The sequence below is a fragment of the Micropterus salmoides genome, unplaced genomic scaffold (genome assembly GCF_014851395.1).
Source record: "Micropterus salmoides isolate LMB-PRFRI ecotype aquatic unplaced genomic scaffold, ASM1485139v1 Ms_hic_scaffold_12, whole genome shotgun sequence".
Taxonomy (NCBI): Eukaryota; Metazoa; Chordata; class Actinopteri; order Centrarchiformes; family Centrarchidae; genus Micropterus; species Micropterus salmoides.
The window spans coordinates 6,708,359-6,726,103 of record NW_024040263.1 but is presented as its reverse complement, the minus strand read 5'-3'; the positions used below and the strand labels follow the sequence as shown (position 1 = coordinate 6,726,103).

Here is a 17,745-nt window from a genome sequence, read left to right as displayed (position 1 = left end):
AAATCACAATGGGACACAAACACCAAAGGCTCAAATGACGTCCTCAATATTTTGTTAACGTAGATTCCCGTGATTGTTGAAATTTAACACAGAAAAGGCGAGGCGGGAAAAGGCATTCACACCAAGCTAACGTTGACACTGCAGTGACTCTACTGTTTGTGAACCTTTCTTTTAGATCTCACAGTACATTACAGAAAATAAACACTCGCTTACTTGGCTTTCACTGAAGTATTGTGTCAACTGTCACCCTGAAAAGTCTTCAAATAAATAAACAAAAGCATGAGAATATTAAAGATTTATTAGAATCTGATGACAAATACACAAACTTAATGATTGAACAGATAGAAAGAACAAATAAAGCATTTACACACACATTCAGACATAAAATAGCACTTACAGACATTTTACAGCGTTACTTGATCTCTTTCTCTCATTTGACCCTGATAAGTGATAACCTCTCCCTGCTGTATCTCCCGCTCTATCAGTTCCTCTTTAGTGCAGATGATCTCTCAAACTATTTTGCCCCCTCTGTTCCCCTCGCTAACACAAGCGGCAGCATACACAGGTCACCGGGGGTCGTAACAGAGTGATAAAAACTCCTCACCTCTGATCTGTGACCCATGACTCTCCTCCTCCTCCCACTTTGCCTCTTTAACTGTCCTCCACTTACAGCTCACCTCCTTCTGCGTTATCTGTCCATCTCAGGTGCCTCGCAGAGAAGCCCTCCCGTCTTAAGTCTGTGCACACAGGTGCTTGTGTGCGCAGGGATTTCCTTACTTTTAGTCTTTTATCCAGTGTTTCTTCTAGCTTCAGTCCTCTCTTTCAACCCCACAGATCCCCTCTGCTTTGTGTTAAGAGAGAGTGTTAAAATGATGGTGAGTGTGGTGGCTGGTTCACGAGGAGGCAGAGGAGGCCGGTCTGTGGTCAGTGCTGGGCCGTGAGGTTGAGCAGCCTCTTGCTCAGTAAGGTGTTGTGCTGTTTCAGGTACTCTATCAGGTCGGCCTGCTTCTCCACCAACTCCTCCAGACGGGAGCCCTCTCTGTGACACAAACAGCACACATGGAGTCTGTTTAAGACTGAGACTGGTGATGTTGATGAATTGATCTCAAGTATATTAAGTGTGGCCTGTCCATATCTTGTTTTTCTCTACTATAGCGCTTCACTGCTGTCCGAAAACCATTATAAAACCGACCGTGGTTAACTGTCAGGCCACCCGCCACTTTGGCAGACTGGGAAAACGCACAACAGAAACACACATAAAGTAAGCGTCACCATATTGAGGCGTCCGTGCATGTGCCTGCGTCACATACAGCCACCAATCAGCTGAGGGAACATCTATGGCGACGTTTCAAACCAAAATCATTAGAGGAAGTCAGCCAGTGCGCTGCTTGCCAGCAACACTGGCTGGACTACGGGAGGTAACTCTGGTGTTGTCAGAGAAACACTGAGCTTATTTTTTTTATTTTTGTTGGCAAACTTTTGTATTGAAACTGAGTTATTTTACAGATAAAATTTCTGTGTGGGAGATGGAAAAAAACAGGCAGTGACAAAAGTAAATTTTAGACCCTGACTGGGTGACATGTTCATTTATTATCATGAATCTAGGTAGGCCACTAATTGGTTCAACCCCCCTGTGTCCTTAGTCAAGAGAATATAGAATGCTGCTCCCCATTTCACATGGCTGGACAGTGCTTACACAGCAAAAAGAGACATAACAAATTGCTAATTCCTAGTTGTTCATATGTTTTATGAATATAACTGTTTGCAAAATATGCACACCATGATGGAAACTAAGAATTTAAGGAGGGTGACTGACAGTCTAATGATTGCTGTGATTTTTGTCCAAAATAAATAGAGAGACATTTTTGAGATGGCTCAAACATGAGAAGAAAATAAGTAAAAAACGTACTTCATGCTTTATTGAACTGATTACCTTTGTGCATAAGAAGCAATAATTAAATGACAAAATTGCTACAGCACTCTCACGAACGTGGACCAAGGCCCAGCTTTATTATTTCTCCTTGTTTATTTAACTTCGTTCTGCTGAAGCCTTTATGTTTAGGACACAGCATTCAATTCAGACTGGAGCCGTGTTGTACAAAAAAGATTGCAGTACAGAGGGGCTTATTCAAACATGAGAGCGCGACATAACATTTCCAGCACTTTTATAAAACATGGTGTGGATCTCAAAAGAGCACGTGGACATGGTGCATGTGAATGAGTGAAATCTGTGTACCTGAAACCGGTCTCAGTCTGCAGGCTCGCGATACTGAAGTTGTGTAAATGCTCTTCTTGGCTCACATCTGGAGCAGCTCGCTCCCTGTTGAACTTCATCACCTTGACTAAAACCACAAAACAAAAAAAAAATCTTCAGTGGCTTTTGTTTTTCAGGCAGTGAAAAAGAAAAGTGTCTTATCTTATCAGTTGCACATAAAGACACACGAAACACTAATCACTCAGGTGAGAAACAGCACACATTTGTTTTTTTTACTGTTTTCCATCCTTCTCCCTCTCCTAAACACACAGGCTGTTATATCCTGCACTTAGTCCTTATGGGCTGCCATATCCTGCACTCAAACCTGTAATTCTCACACCCTAAACATACACCTTTACACAGGAGGCGGGGTTAGCAGCAAGGGGTGGGAATGGAGCATACAGCAGCTGGAAGAACAGCCAGGGCCAAAATATGGGAGATGTTGGTGTTATTTAAATCAAGATAAGGCCGTAGTGTGTAGGGTTGCAGGGTGAGTGTATGAGGAAAGGCAGAGGGAGGAGCAGGCTGAGTATTGATAAGGCGTCATTAACCAAAGGAAATTGTCAGGGAGGTTCTAAAGAGCACTATCTTTACTTTGCTACAGTGCAACATCTCAGCATCCACACTCACACACAATCTAAAGAAATACTGTGCATTCCTGCATAATGAGGCTCTAAATCTGTGTGTGAGTGTGTGTGTGTGTGTGTGAGTGTGTGTGTGTGTGTCAATACAGCAATAGTAAGCAAGTATGTGACAGAGAAAGAAAGAGACATTCCAGAAAGGCAGAGAAATGAAGAGGTGGAGACAAGAACAGACGGTAAAAGGACAAAAAGTGATGATGAGCCTCTGTTAGTTGTGGGTTTGTTTCACAAATGACCAAGCAGAAAGGCAAACTGCTGTCAAATATTTAACTAAATGCCAACAAGGTAACATATTTTCCCACTCTTTCCAAGAAACGTGACAAATGTTTACATGTCTGAGAATAACCAGGTTAATGTAATACTTTCATTATAGCGTTTATATTCACAGTGACTTCTATAAGAAAAAAAATAATTAGGTTAATGAATGTCTAGGAAGTATGTAATGCAGCCAGCGGAAAACCACTTATTAGCGGACAAGATAATGGATTTTCAATTACGCATTTAAAATTTATGATGTTAGATTATCCACCGCTTTTGACAATGATGCAGTTCTTCCATTGCTTTGCATGCTTTCCACTGCACTTCAACTCTACAACTTGTAGCTTATGAACATAATAAAAACAAGCAAAACAACCCCAACAACCTATAAACACACTGTGCCAACAATCTTGTTTGTGGTACTGGTTGATATTACAGAAACAAAGTCATATCTGAATGGTCTTTTTTTATTCTGGAAAAGGTTTATTTCTAATCTTCTGGAGCTTTCCTCAAATATCAATAAATCTTTAAATTTCTTAAACGTCCCTTTATTTCAGAGAAATACACTGTAATCAGGAATACTTTCATTCATTCATTTCTATAATAAGGATTAAGATTTAGTGTGTCTTGTTCTCTCTTGTTCTCTCTAAGGGTTTGATTTGGGGTTATGGACAATGATTTTCATGTTAATTGCTGATATTGTTGTTAAAAAAATATCTAATGAAGGTGTTTCCACGCAACACGACACTGACTAATGTAATGTCATGTTGAATACTGGACATCTGTTCATCAGGTTTTGTTTACCCTGATTAAGGTGCATGCAATAAATAACCAGTGTTGATTCTATTTGTATTATTAGCAAAACTATAAATACCCTGAATTAGTGCACATACAGAAAATGAGGAGTTCTTATTAGGGTAACATCAGTCAGGATGTTCATGTAATACAGCAGGGGGCAAAAAACAGACAGAGATACCAAGACGGACGGACGGATAGAGTGTAAAGGAAGTGACACATTTCACACGTCCCTGTTAGAGACTCTCACACACTCACACGGTTGGACAGACAGCACTCAGTCCTGGTCTACTCAGATCTGAGAAGCTTCAATCACACATTAAGAAGTGCACATTTCCAGGGGACAACAGTGAAGCTGCAGAGGTGCTAACAGCTAAAGGTACCATGTATTGTGCTCACAACGACGAACTGCTCTATTCAATATCAAAGAACTGGAAGGAAATGGACCCCAGCGATGATGGGGAATGGAGAGTGATTAAAGTAACGCAAGATGAAGGAGAAGAGGAATGAGAGCACCTTTCAGATGCAGCACAGGACAGTAAAAGAGTTCAAAGGAATATGCCAGTCTAGAGTCTACTGAAAAATAAATTCTGCTGATGAAACTGTGTTATGTGCAGGAGCTGTACATGTAGCAAAACGTTAAACGACTATAGGAGAAATCCTGAGCAGAAAAGACTTATCAGCGGTGGTCAACAATGAACGTACATTTAATAATTCTAGGAGATATAGATAACAAAAGAGCACATTTTTGGGTACATTCTAAACATTTGGTTCGCACTTCTGAATGTGGATGCTAAACTGAGAAAAATCACATATTTGATACTTTTAAAGGATGAACACAACTTGGCTGGCATTAACTCCAGACAGTTCGGATTAGTGCTCACAGCTCCTCCAGGCTAGTGCTCAACACAGGAGCCCCCCCAGGGCTGCGTGCTCAGCCCCCTTCTGTTCCCGCTGTACACCCACGACCGCAGGCTCAGACACTGAGAGAACTCTGTTTTGGAGTTTGCGGATGAGATTTCAAACAACGCTGAGACTTCATATCACAAGAAAATCTTGCAGAGTGGTGAACAGAGTACAACCAAGGAGCAGATCGTTGATTTTAGGAAAAAGGAGATAAAGACTACATCAGTGGAGCTGAGGTGGAGCAGGTGAACAGTTTCAGGTTTCTGGGAATAAGCATCACAGAGAACCTGTCATGGTCGTCTCATATCTCCACGCTGGTGAAGAAAGCTCAAGAAAAGGCTGTATTTCTTAAGGAAACTTAAGAAGACTAACTTCCTGTGCCAAGTTCTTGCTAACTTTTACAGAGGAACAACAGAAACATCCTAACTGGAAATATCACAAACTAGTTTGGGATGTGCACGGCCCAGGACAGGAGGGTGATTTAAAGTGTCCAGAAGATCATTGGTACCCATCTCCAGAGCATCGGTGATATTTGAGAGGTGAGGTGCCTACACAGAACCCAAAAGATACTAAAAGACAGTACCCGCCACAGCCATGGCCTGTTCATCCTGCTGCCATCTGGCAAGCAAAACAGAAGTACTGTATCTGCTGTCGTGCCACCAGACTTCAGAACAGCTTCTTTCCTCTGGCACTTTTTATTTGATTCTAATTTGAAATATTTGTATATGTTTTGTGTAGCAAAAGGGGGCTACAACTTTAATATCATTGTGCAGCCCTGTGTTGTACAATGACCTGCCCCTGATTCTGCTTTGGTTTTGTGCAGGTTTAGCACTAAACATGTTTCTATAATCACCATAACAGGAATACTGTGTTTACAATATGATTACTTTGGTCAAACATGTCTCACATCTCCCATTTCATACAGTCCATGGGGTTTGTGTGTGATTGGGGTATACTGTAGGTACCTGTAACAGTGTGTGTGTGCGTGTGCGTGTGTGTTAACCCTGTGCCCTGCAGTGCTTACACTACTGTAATTCTGGCCAGGCAGAGGAGAGAGATGTATTCTAAGTTAAGTCTTTGAAGGCCAAGACATGACTTTGATGTGCATGTAGGTCTATAGAGGAGAGTGTATTCATGTTAAAATGAGAGAGGCAGAAACATACAGCAAACCTCAAAGAAACACACACACACACACACACACACACGCGCTTACAATGAGCACGCACTTCAAAGAGAAGTTGACTGAGGCCTTCCTGTATGGACTTCATAGCTGCAGGCATTATATCTCTGCTCCTCTAAAAAGAGAGTTTTTCTTTTCTCCTCATGAACTCACTGATGTCACCTTGACTCTGCATCATGTGAGTATATGTGTGTGTGCGCGCACTTGTGTTTGTACTGCGAGGCGTCGCTCGGTTTACGTCGTGCCTGACTGCACTGATCTGAGCAGGAATGTTGCGGGCGAATACAGATACCCCCCTTCACACACACACACACACATACACAGGATCACCCTAACTGTAAATACAGGGACAATGTGTGTGAGTGTGTGTGTCTCCCTGTGTTTGGGTGGAGTTGGCAGAGGGCTACCCTTTGGCTAGGCTAAATCCTAATGCCTCTTATCTTCTCGCCTCTCTGGTATCTCGAGCCCCAATCTGTGCCCTTCAGCTGCCAAACACATCTTTAATATGGATTTCCTTTCATTACAGATTCTTCAATATCCTCTGATACAGCATCTTTAATAGCAGTTTTCCTTTACATACTGAGAGGAAGACTAGTAAATTGGACACATAACATTCTGGGAAATTTCTAAATATTCAGAGTTTTGTGTGCATCACTGTTTAAATGTCATTCAGATTACAATTAAAAAATCTGTCTTAATTAAATAACTAAAGCAGATTTATCCCAGATGGATTTCTATACCCACTAGGTGGTGCTGGGTATCATTTAAAATACTTTGATATCAGTGTCATAAACTATAAAGATTTTTTAAACTGTACTTGTAATTTAATCATGTTTCTCTCCATTTAAAAAACTTCTGAACTACATCAAGTAAAACCCCAAACTACATCAGGGAATAACTTTGTTAAAACAATTATATCAACAATTGATCTGTTTCAGATTGTACCAAATTGTTGGACCAACCGATATCATAGATTAAGTGTTGTTTACAGCAACTAATAAAACTCCTCTGTAGGTGAAACTTAATAATAAGTAAACTGATTAATAAATTATTAAAGGCCCAAGGCAGAATTTAAACACACAGAACAGAAAATTAGAACAAAACATATCAGGCTAATCAGGGAATTACTGTGAAAACAGCAGTAACTTCTAATTTGGCAGATCAGACCACTGACAACCTCAACCTGCATGTGAGATGTCATCTGTTTCACTCGTAGCATCTGCCAAGAGCCTGTTGGGGTTCATTATAAATGTCTCCACTAGTCAGTAGTTTAGTATCAAGTAGAATATTTCATGATACTTTCTAGAGTTTCCATGTTTTTCGGGGTTCAGATATTATGAGAGCCAGCTGCAAAATAGCACTTCATTCACAAGGTAAGTTCGGAGTAGTTAAATCAGTTATAGTTATCAGTCATACATTTGTCATTTTTAATACAAAATTTTGCCATTTTACATTTCATATAATCTCATCCAAACTTCAAACTGTGTTTCCACAAAGGCTTGAAAGGAATAAATACATGCTAAAATACTAAATCTATGCAAACTGATTTCCCAAATGCTCTCGGGTTGTATTTTCTCTCAAATGTTGTGACTTTTTCACAGCAAATTAAGTAAAGGTTACAGTACGGGCAGTATGTTCTGTTGTGTTGCAAAGTGACTCAATTGCCCTGGTAAATCTTTGCAGCTTAAGGCCATTTCAACACAGCGGGCCAGAGGGAGTTCATTTAAACTTAACCAATTAGTACTTGACCTCAAGGGCAAATAAAAATGACAATAGGCAGCAAGGTAGATAAGTATGGGTATCCACACAAAGTCTGCATGGTGTTTGTACCAGAAGCAAAAAAATAAAAATAGAGAGAGAGGGAGAGAGAGGGAGGACAGAGAGCTGAATGGTTGATTGTCATGCTGTCAGTCTGAAAAGGGCAAGGCAGGTATTGTGATGCGAATGTGCTCAGATAGAGTGGGGGTAGTGTGTGTGTAATGTAATCTGCAGGGTGTGTCTCAGTCTCTGTGTACCACTACTGATATTACTACGAAACGCTGCTGACCCCGTTTTGTGTTTCGAAACACAACGCTGGTGTGGACGGAGATCGTATTCGTTTTAATTCTCCGTTTGTAAACTAAAACGGAGTAGTGTGGATGGGGCCTCAGTCTCCGTGTACCACTACTGATATTCCTACCACCATCCGCAGTAAAACTGGTCTAACACAAATGATGCTGCATTGCTCTTGCAACACTGGAATAAAAACACACCCAGTTTCAAATTATTTACACTGACTTTACATTTACAGACTTCATTATTTTAGGTTAGTAAAATGAATCATACAAATATTAAAATGTGGATACAGGAAGCAATGTCTATTACTAATTGAGAAAAAAAAAGAGAACTATCATTTGATAATGACATCGGCCCTCTTTATTGTTCATGTGCTACCTTTATTTTGCTATTCAGATTATCTATACTTGCGGCTGTTTTCACATCCTCTACTTTCTACATTGCTGTTGACTTACTGTACAATCTTATAGTATTGTTTATTGCTATCTTTACATAATGTTGTATTTTAGACGGTCTGGTCTCAGCAGTCACAAGATACTTACATTGCAAAGTATAATGACACAGTATAAGTCCAAGTAAAGAAGATGGTTTCAGTTATTCCTGCAGTGAAGACTGCACTCTGTTTTTCTTTTATCTCTTATGCTGTGTCTCAATTTGCACTCTTGTTCATTCACTAGCTATTTTTTATACATGTGCATCCACACTGTAAATTATGCCAAAATACAATGCACTGAGTGGAAGCCTTCAGTAAGTTTATTGGGTTAATTTGGCAGTAATGCTCTGTCCGATTGCGCCATGAAGAAGAAGGAGAAGGAGAAGAGGTCAAATGTTGCAATCATCATTTTCAGAAAGTGACTAGCTGTTCTATTTGAGACTACTCTGTCGAAGTTGACGACTTACACAAGTAAGTACATGGTGTACACAGTGAACTACATTGAAGTGTACTAACAGAAGTATCCGCATTAAGACATAGCATTAGATTCTTTTCTTTTATTTCAGTTTATATTTGGTGCAAGGGAAAGTAGGGTGGAACTGGAGAAATTTCTGTGTGTTTGTGAGTTAATGTATTGTATTTACCGTCAAGTGAGTATGGCTTTGTGGGTTGGAAACAAGGGGCTAATGTTACCTGTACACTTTTTTGAGAGGGAGCGGTCTTGTGCATGTTTGTACACATTGAATGTCTGATATATAGTATGCAATCCAACATCAGTCACTGCACAAAAGCCTTACAAAAGAGTCAAGTGCAACCCCACTCAATACTAAAATAATATAACTGAGGTCAGTTTACCTGTGTAATAAAGCAGACATGGCAATGCCACCAGGAGCTCCAATCCCAGGATGATGAGCAGCATGTAGGTGTGCACAGTCAGTGATAGCCGTGCAGCCAGAACAACCAGCAGCAGAACATTTCCTGCACATAAACGTACATAAATACAAACATACATTCTTCCTTTAGCATTACTGCCATCTTGTGGAGGAAACTGACCTCTACATGTGCAGTAAAACTGATGTATAGTTCTCTGACAACATGTGTGCGGTTGTACCTGTAGAGTGGACGGTGAGCGGCAGCTGCTTCAGCCCCTGCATCTGTCTGTAGAATCGTAGGTAACCTCTGCTCCTGGCCCGGCTGTGGTGGTGCTGCACACACCCAGTAAACAACTGCACCAGCACCCACAGACACGCCTTCCCAAATAAAATGACGCTGTCGCCTCGCACATTACCCAAAATACTCCCACAGACCTCCACTTGGCCAAATTCCAACACACACAGCAATGCCACACACACTGACAACACCACGTACACAACCTGTAATGAAGAATAGAGCAGTGAGACAGATGTAAGGGGTAGGAGACTTTAGCTCAGACCAGCATGCAGTATGACTGCAAGTACCCAGGTTAAGAGAGCAGATTGGATAAATGTTTACATGTGCTGCTTTAGTCAGATAACTCTCAAAAAGTGCCATCATGACAAGTTTTAAAGTACTTTAGGATTGCAATTAATTATTATTTAAATATCACAATCATAATAGTACCATTGTATCCAATTAATATAAGAACAATCATCATCGGTTTAAACATTGTATTGTGCTTTCAGCACTTTATTTCAAAATCAAGTCACAAAATCACACAAATAAGGTTTCCCCAGCAGAAATAAAATAAAAACAAATGCATGTGTGTGTAAATGTGTGCATATCATACATGAAGAAGAGACAGCAGACCGGCATGGCAGGGTGTTGGCACAGTCTGAAACTCTCTCCTGATGGCAGAGTGGAGGGCGTCGGCAGAGATCAGCGGCCCGTCCACCAAAGAGTCTTCTTCTATGCTCCTTGACATATCTACTGAGGCGCCTGCCTGCTGGAAAAAACCCTGTATTATTACATTAGTTAAATACAGGATAACTGTTACTTTAATGAGCTTATTTAACTGCAAAAATATGAGATTTACAAATAATCCCTTACAGGTAATAGGTATATTTCTATGTGTTAATATATATTTAAAATATTCTGTATCTACTATGCCCCTTTGACCACCACTGTTTCTGCACACAGGTCCAAGGTAACATACTATATATAACTTTCCACCCGATTTATTTGTGATTTGTACAGATAATTATTTTTAACTCTGACGTACTTGTCTGTTTCTAGTGTTGTTGTAATACCAAATTACCCTCCAGATGAACTATCAAGTTTTCTCTTATCTCATTTTGTGTCTCCAGCAAATGTGCATATCAAAGCATATTTGTGAGACCTGTAACTAAACATCTTCCAGTACTTATTAATGCACCATTCCCATAGAAACAAACAACTAAGACAACCATCAAATCAAAGTCAAATCATTTACTAAGAGGAGCAATAACGTGGCTAGTAAATTAATATCAGAGATCTATGTACGACTATGAGTTAGTGACTGAAAGAGAAAGTGTAACTATGTAATGTTTTTTAATCTGCAGCCTGCACCACAACAGTCTCATTTTAACATGGATGCGGGAAACAGCTGAGAAACCACGAGATTGTAGCTTTTACCACGTGTTAGAGCTAATGTTTAAATAATCTGATAATGTGTAAAAGATAATTGTTGCTACAGTCGGATGTCTTGCTGTCCGTTAGCTGACTGCTCTACCGAGGCTAACTGCCTGTTTATCTCGCTTATCAAGCTAACCGTTAACCGTTGACAGGGCAAGCAGTTAACGTTAAACGACATGTACGTACTGCATAAAGCGAGGGTCCCTTTGAGTCCATGTTGTTTTGATGTTCGGCGTTTTTAAAGAAGAAATGACCAAACAATAACAAACCAGCATTAGTTTACATGCTATGAAGGGGGCGGGCAGACAAACAGTAGCACACTTCCGGTTCCCTTTTTTTATGGAGCCGTTCTCTGTTAAAACTTTGGTTCCTTGCACAATATATCCTGTAATTTGATAATAATGACTTGCAGAAATATAGTGAAACTTGTATTGTTAAAAGTGTGAGATTTTGCCCCATGTATTGTCGTACAAACAGTGTGTGTCAACTGTTTTCTGCTAATTTAATGGAAAAAGTTGTTCGGGAATACAGACCACTAAGTTGGGTCCTGCTTAGTTACATTAGACGTTTTGTGCTTCTGTGTTGCATATTCCTAAATTCATGTGTGTAATCACATTGGCCCACAGCAAATAAGGGGCCAGGTTGTACTCCAGCATAGAAAAATATTGTGCACGGTGGGAGGAACAGGGAACATCTTATTTATGCCCCAGCTCTCCTAGCAGGTGGCCAGGTGTTTGAAAAATGTTTCTAATATTTGTAGAGAAAAAAAAAAAAAAGTTTTTTTTTAAATCTGTTCATTAATACATGCATTTAAACTATTCAAATAATATTAAAAAATATTATATGTTTTAAACAAGTTTTTGTGATCAAAATCTGCAACATCCAGGCCTAACCATCTAAAAAAAATCACAAAACTTATAACACTTGTCAAACTGCTGCACAGAACATGTGATCCCAGGTCTAGTGTTTTATAAGTAGTGGTGCAAGAAAGTACACTTACTCAGGTACTGTTCTGAGGTACATTAACTTACTATGTTATACTCCACTACATTTCAGAGGTGAATGTACTTTTTACTCCACTCGATTTGTCTGACAGTAATAGTTACTTTGCAGATTAAGCTTTACAGTATGATGTATAGTACTTATAATTTCCTCCTCCTCAACCATCTACAACATTAGAATTTTATGTACCTACTTATGTAAAGCAATGGCAGGGACCATTCTGTTGCAAAATAAGTACTTTTGATACATTGGGTTGGCAAGAGTTTTACTTTTAATATGCAAGTAAAAGTTGAATGAAGGACTTTTACATGTAACAGTATTTCTTCATCACATTATTACTACTTTTACTGAAGTTAAAGATGTAAATACTTTTCCCATCATTGTTTATATGTGGATCTATGCTAGGAAGTGGATTTATTACTTTACCTGCCTACGTAAAGTGCAGTTTAATCAACAAAAACAAACAAAAAAAAAAAACAGAGAGCATCCCATTTAAAATATTTTATTGATAAACATACACTTGCTAAAAAAGACAATGAACTGAACACTCTATTCCTCTAAGTGATGGAGACACTGTTAGGTGTCCAGAACGAGGCAATGACACACGAGGACAGAGAGGTTCAGCTCAGACTCTGGGGAGGCAACACTTGATAGAGGCAGATGAGGAGACACTGTAGGACATTTTGAGTGTGTCACAATATGGAGGAATAATTAACAGAGAAGCAGCAAATCACTTTGTGTCATTGGTTTAGCTCATGGGAAGGGGTGGAAGAGCAGGTGGTAAGGAAAGGCTGATCCATTTAAAATGTTTTTTTTGCTGGTATGGAACTGTGCTTCAAGTCAAATCACACATTGCATACATACATGCATGCATAATTTCATACACACACACCCCCCACACACACACATACACAATGTGCCAAGACCCAGAGGTCCATGTGAGTTTGAAATACTCCTGCACATCCACTCGCCCTCGCATTCGTTACATAAGGCACTGAATCAGATGCAGTCAGTCTATGGGAATAAACAATGGCTAAAACATCTTAAAGGGAAAGTAGTTAAAATTCAAAGAACAAGTATTATTAATAACATGCATTCTCATTCCTGTAAAATGAATGATTATAAAGAAAAGGCTTATGTAAGTTAGCCAGATTCCCAAAAAATTCCAAAATATGATGACGATGTTACTACATACAAGAGGAAAGTTAAAGTTCAGCTGTTGAGAAGATAACAACCTACATCAAAGTCACACTACTCCATCTGGGCAATACTCACAATAACTTATATATGTTCTTCTTTCATGCAGAACTGTAAACACAAAACCCAAAATGAGAAAGAAGGTATGATGACGAGTAAGGCATTATAATGGTCAAGCTACTTCAGGTTATCCAACCCAAACCACTTTACGTCACACTCAGAGAGTGGAGTCACATGATCAGTGCAGAAGCGGTGGTTAATGAATGGAGATTTTGATGTGTTTGAGACAGTAGCGTTCAGCTTTTAGCGTTACACGTTAAGCTTGTGACAGAACAGATCCTTATTTTAGTGTCTTGACTGTGTTAGGTACGTTTGTGCAAAGGCTTAGACACACTGATTTCTTGATTACGCCCATGCTACACATATTAAAAGCAAGGTATACATGTGTTTAAGAAGCACACACTGTACTATGTGTTGTTGTGTCACTCAGTCCAGTTTTGCGTTCAGTAACATCCATAAAGCTGTTTGTGCATTTCAGGAAAAAACCAGTGATTCCAAAACTCAGATGACATTCTGAGAATTTTCCAGGGCTTTCCAGAATGTGATTCAAGGATTTGAATTCTTCTCCACCAAATCGCTGACGCTGACAGTGGAAGTTCCAGTTCGAATTCAGGTCTTCATAGTGTTGTGGGCTGACCTCTGCCTGCATTTAAACACATGAACATGTTAAAATCTGTTCTCATATCTTACAGGTTGTTTAACAACACTGTTTGTCTGATCTTATTCTTGTTAGAGCCAGTTTGTTAGACCCTTGAAATGTCAATCAGTCAATCAATCTTTATTTATATGGCATTTTTCATACAAATACATGTAGCACAAAGTGCTTCACACAACAGAGCCATTTCAGAACAATAGTAAAAACATCCCCGCCACCCCGAAAACACTAAAACCCCAGGACCCCAGAACAAAAAGCACTAGAAAAACAGCCCATCAATAGCAAAAATATGATAAATATATTTGATTAGTTAGTTAGTTATTTGATTTAACTAAATCAAATAAATACAGCTCAGTTAAAAGCTTGGTTAAATAGGTATGTCTTTAGTTTGCCTTTAAACATTTCCAGATTTCCTGCTGCTCTCAGCTAAACAGGAAGGGTGTTCCACAAGCGCGGGCCATAACATTGAAAGGACGCCTCACCATAAGTTACTACAAGAGGACCTGAGGGTTCCAGAAGGTTCATAAGGACTAATACCATTAAGTGACTTATAAAGTAGTAAAAGGATCTTAAAATCACTTCTAAAATTAACTGGAAGCCAATGCAGGGACTTTAGGATAGGGGTAAATAAGGACATTAGTGATTAAGTGGACTAGCGAGTGGTGGAAGAAGTACTCGTATATTTTACTTAAGAAAAAGTAGCAATTCTTTTATAATACTCTGTTACAAGTAAAAGAGCAAAAGTAAGTCAGAAAAATTTAGTTAAAGTATCAAAACTAAGAGTATGTTCATTTATTAGCATGTAAGCAGCATTTTAATGTCGCAGCTGGCAGAGGTGAAGCTAGTTTTAATTATTATATACTGTATATAGCCTACCGTACTTTAACACATTTTATAAAACAAAAAAAAATCTAAATCTGCAAAGTAACTGTCCTCCAGGGACAAAAGCCAATAGACTTTAAAATAAGATAAATTTAGTAAAGTCTGAAAGCTTTTTGTATATCGGATAAAGCAGACAGCCTTGACTACCTGTTTTTGTGTTTTTCTGATACTGACTTCAGAAGCGATTAGCCAGGTCCACACAGGTGTAACAATAGGCAGAGCTGCAAGTACTCTACAAATTCTGTTCTACTTTTTCCTCAAATCCCATCCCACCACTGCCTATGTTCACTGCTGAATCGGCCCACTCTTTTTTCCGGTGATATGGATGGGTGTGCTCTCTTTTCTGATGTGCGTTTAGAAAAGAGATGAGAAGAGTGAGACCAAAATCAGGATCAAGATCTCAGCTGTGGTCGGTACAGATCTGCTCAGAGTTTAACAGTTCTTATAAATATGTGACAATCCATTCCACATTTTTTAAATTATGAAAACATACAACAGAAAATGCAGGTACTTGTCTACCTGTAAACACATTGCTGACTTTCATAATCCTCCCTCAACATAATGACCAGCTTCTTGCCAAACGCTTGAATGTGGGATAAGAAGCTGGTCAAGTCCTGCACACCCCTCCTCTTTTTAAGTATATGAATGTAGGTAATGGGGGCTTCTCATGCCAGGGTGTACCAGCCTTTGTGTGTGTGTTCTCACCCCGAGATGCAATATAGCACTCGTGACAGCTCAGCTGTCCATTACGAATCCGTACGTCAGTCCCTGCAGTAGCGTCACCCAGCTGGCTTTTACACAATCCACACTGGGGAAAAGAAACAGAGTCAACAATTAACATTATAAACACACAGTATAGTTTCACACAAGCTACCAAACGGTTAAATATGTCTTTCAGACTCCTGTGGAATATCAGCCGCCTTTTTGTTTTTCATGTATGCACGCTACCTTGGAGATAACTGTGATGGAGTACACATGCTTTAGTAAACATCTTTAAAACCTTTATACAGAAGCCAGATGCTGCTTCTGTATTAACGTTCCCTAATTAGTGCATGTGTGTGTGTTAAGAGTTACAGTACCTTGAAACACTGTATGTGGAAAAACAGCCCCAGTGTATCAATGATCATGGCAGCTCCTTTTCCAAGTGGTTGAGAACAACCAGAACATAGTCTCTTCCCACTAACACACCTACACACACACAGACAGCAGAAAAAAAGAACATTAAGGCATCTTCACTCCATTAAACAGCAAAGCCTAATTTCAGTGTTTTTTGTTAGACATGTAGTTGTGTGCTGGCATTATTACCTGCTGGGTGAGGGAGGCTGAGGGGATGAAGGGGAGGACTGGTGTTTGCTTGTTACCGCGTCATGTGATTCAGATCTGTGGTAAAAAAAAACAAAAAAAACCAACAGAAAAATAAATCCATGCACATCGAAAACATGTTTGTAACAGGTTTCAGTGAATAATTATTATTAGTAGTTATTAGAAAAGTCTGTCAGGGTGAAAAAACAAAATGTGTACTTTTCAAGACTAAAATAAAATAAAATGCTTAATAAATAACAAATGAATATTTTTCACCTTGAAATTATGAGCAGTTTTTTTGTTCATCTCTACAGTAGATTAATCAACTATTCAAATGGTTGCCATGTAGACATAAAACACATTCATGTGGTACTTCCAGACATTTGTTCTGCATTAAAATCTTGGCATTCAATTCAATAAGAAAACAGTTCATAATAAAATAAATGTCACTATGAGTTTATATGATATGATGGATGTATGGTCCATAGCTTATAGTAGCTAATGTTAACATCTCTGCTTGTGATACTGTTACATTAGTTTAGCACTTTAGCTAAATGTTAAACAGTAGCTTAGAATTTAGCATTTAGTCGTAATTATCACTTGTATAAACAGTGGCCACTATTTAGGAAAAGTTATATAGTGTCGCTTTAATTATGGTGTTTTCATCCATTAACATGTATGCTACCAAATTATGCTACAATATGTTTTTACATAGAAAAGACCCATGCATATGATCAGCCTCTCGGAAAGCAGAACATTACTTGGGCAACTTAAATGTGAATAAGAAAAATGACAGAAACTGTTGACATACCTTTTAACAACATGTGTCTGGTTCAGCTGAGGGTTGCGGTCCAGTGAGGCCGTCTTCAGCAGTTCCTGTTTCTTTGAAGGTTCACCATCACATGCAGAATCTACAAAAATACATTAGAAAATAAACTTTTATCACAGAAACTGAGGAATACATGGTCCGAATGCGTCGTTCACACATGTGGACTCGTCCTGCACATCAGTGTGTAGTTCTGCGTGCATCTCACCGTGGAAGAAATGCAGCTTCGAAGCATGCTGATCCTCCGTCAAGGTGGAGATTCTTTGGCTGTTTTGCTGGGGAGCAACGTCTCCTCCCTCTGTCTCTTTGTTGTCTGGAGCTGGTGATGTTGTCCCTGTCTGGTTCGGCTGCTGGTTTAACAAGCTGGTGGGATTGAGGGGCATTACAGTCTCCTCTAGAATCCTTCTTTCCTGGAAGAGGTACACACAAAATAAAGAGAACAACATTTAAGAAAAGCAGAAAGGGATGCTTTTGATTTTATGTGTTTGTCAGTGTGTGTGTGTGTGTGTGTGGCTGTACCTCTTCATTGTGTTTTCTCTCCTCCTCCTGCACCTCTAGCTGTGCTTTCTCCCACTCCTTCTTCAGCTTCTCCTGTTCTCTCTGGTATTGCTCCTGCAGAGAAACATGATACATGTTAAATACTTTATGCACAAAAACACACATTTAACACATACATACACAAATACACACACATACATGTACACACATCC

At 39.4% G+C, this 17,745-nt stretch overlaps 2 protein-coding genes across 7 annotated transcripts in view; both read right to left on the bottom strand.

Annotated features, from left to right (window-relative positions):
- Window positions 1–280: 280 nt before the first annotated feature.
- tmem192 (transmembrane protein 192) lies at window positions 281–11,437 on the bottom strand. Of its 2 annotated transcripts, none has more exons than XM_038713100.1 (6): window positions 11,298–11,437; window positions 10,288–10,443; window positions 9,634–9,895; window positions 9,378–9,500; window positions 2,237–2,342; window positions 281–1,039 (listed from the first exon to the last, which is right to left on the bottom strand). In XM_038713100.1, the coding sequence occupies exons 1-6, from the start codon at window positions 11,325–11,327 to the stop codon at window positions 925–927; spliced, it is 792 nt and encodes a 263-aa protein (XP_038569028.1). In that variant the 5' UTR covers window positions 11,328–11,437; the 3' UTR covers window positions 281–924. The 2 variants fall into 2 exon arrangements, with proteins under 2 accessions (XP_038569028.1, XP_038569029.1); XM_038713101.1 differs by having other exon boundaries at window positions 10,288–10,440; window positions 11,298–11,433.
- Window positions 11,438–12,599: 1,162 nt separating this feature from the next.
- Window positions 12,600–17,745, bottom strand: part of LOC119898830 (LIM and calponin homology domains-containing protein 1-like) — a 35,994-nt gene continuing 30,848 nt past the window's right edge. For all 5 annotated transcript variants that reach the window (XM_038713095.1, XM_038713098.1, XM_038713096.1 and 2 more), the window contains 7 exons: window positions 17,555–17,647; window positions 17,244–17,445; window positions 17,021–17,120; window positions 16,213–16,287; window positions 15,987–16,095; window positions 15,613–15,715; window positions 12,600–14,013 (listed from right to left, as the gene is read on the bottom strand). In XM_038713095.1, coding sequence (XP_038569023.1) covers window positions 13,988–14,013; window positions 15,613–15,715; window positions 15,987–16,095; window positions 16,213–16,287; window positions 17,021–17,120; window positions 17,244–17,445; window positions 17,555–17,647 — 708 coding nt within the window. In that variant the 3' untranslated portion in view covers window positions 12,600–13,987. The remainder of the gene's footprint in view (window positions 14,014–15,612; window positions 15,716–15,986; window positions 16,096–16,212; window positions 16,288–17,020; window positions 17,121–17,243; window positions 17,446–17,554; window positions 17,648–17,745) is intronic.

Excerpts from the sequence above, each read along its gene's own strand:
- tmem192 (XM_038713100.1), bottom strand. The coding sequence starts at position 11,327 with ATGGACTCAAAGGGACCCTCGCTTTATGCA. Across the intron at positions 9,501-9,633 it reads GCTCACCGTCCACTCTACAG|GAAATGTTCTGCTGCTGGTT; the intron begins GTACAACCGCAC and ends GTTTATGTGCAG. Across the intron at positions 1,040-2,236 it reads CAGACTGAGACCGGTTTCAG|AGAGGGCTCCCGTCTGGAGG; the intron begins GTACACAGATTT and ends TTTGTGTCACAG.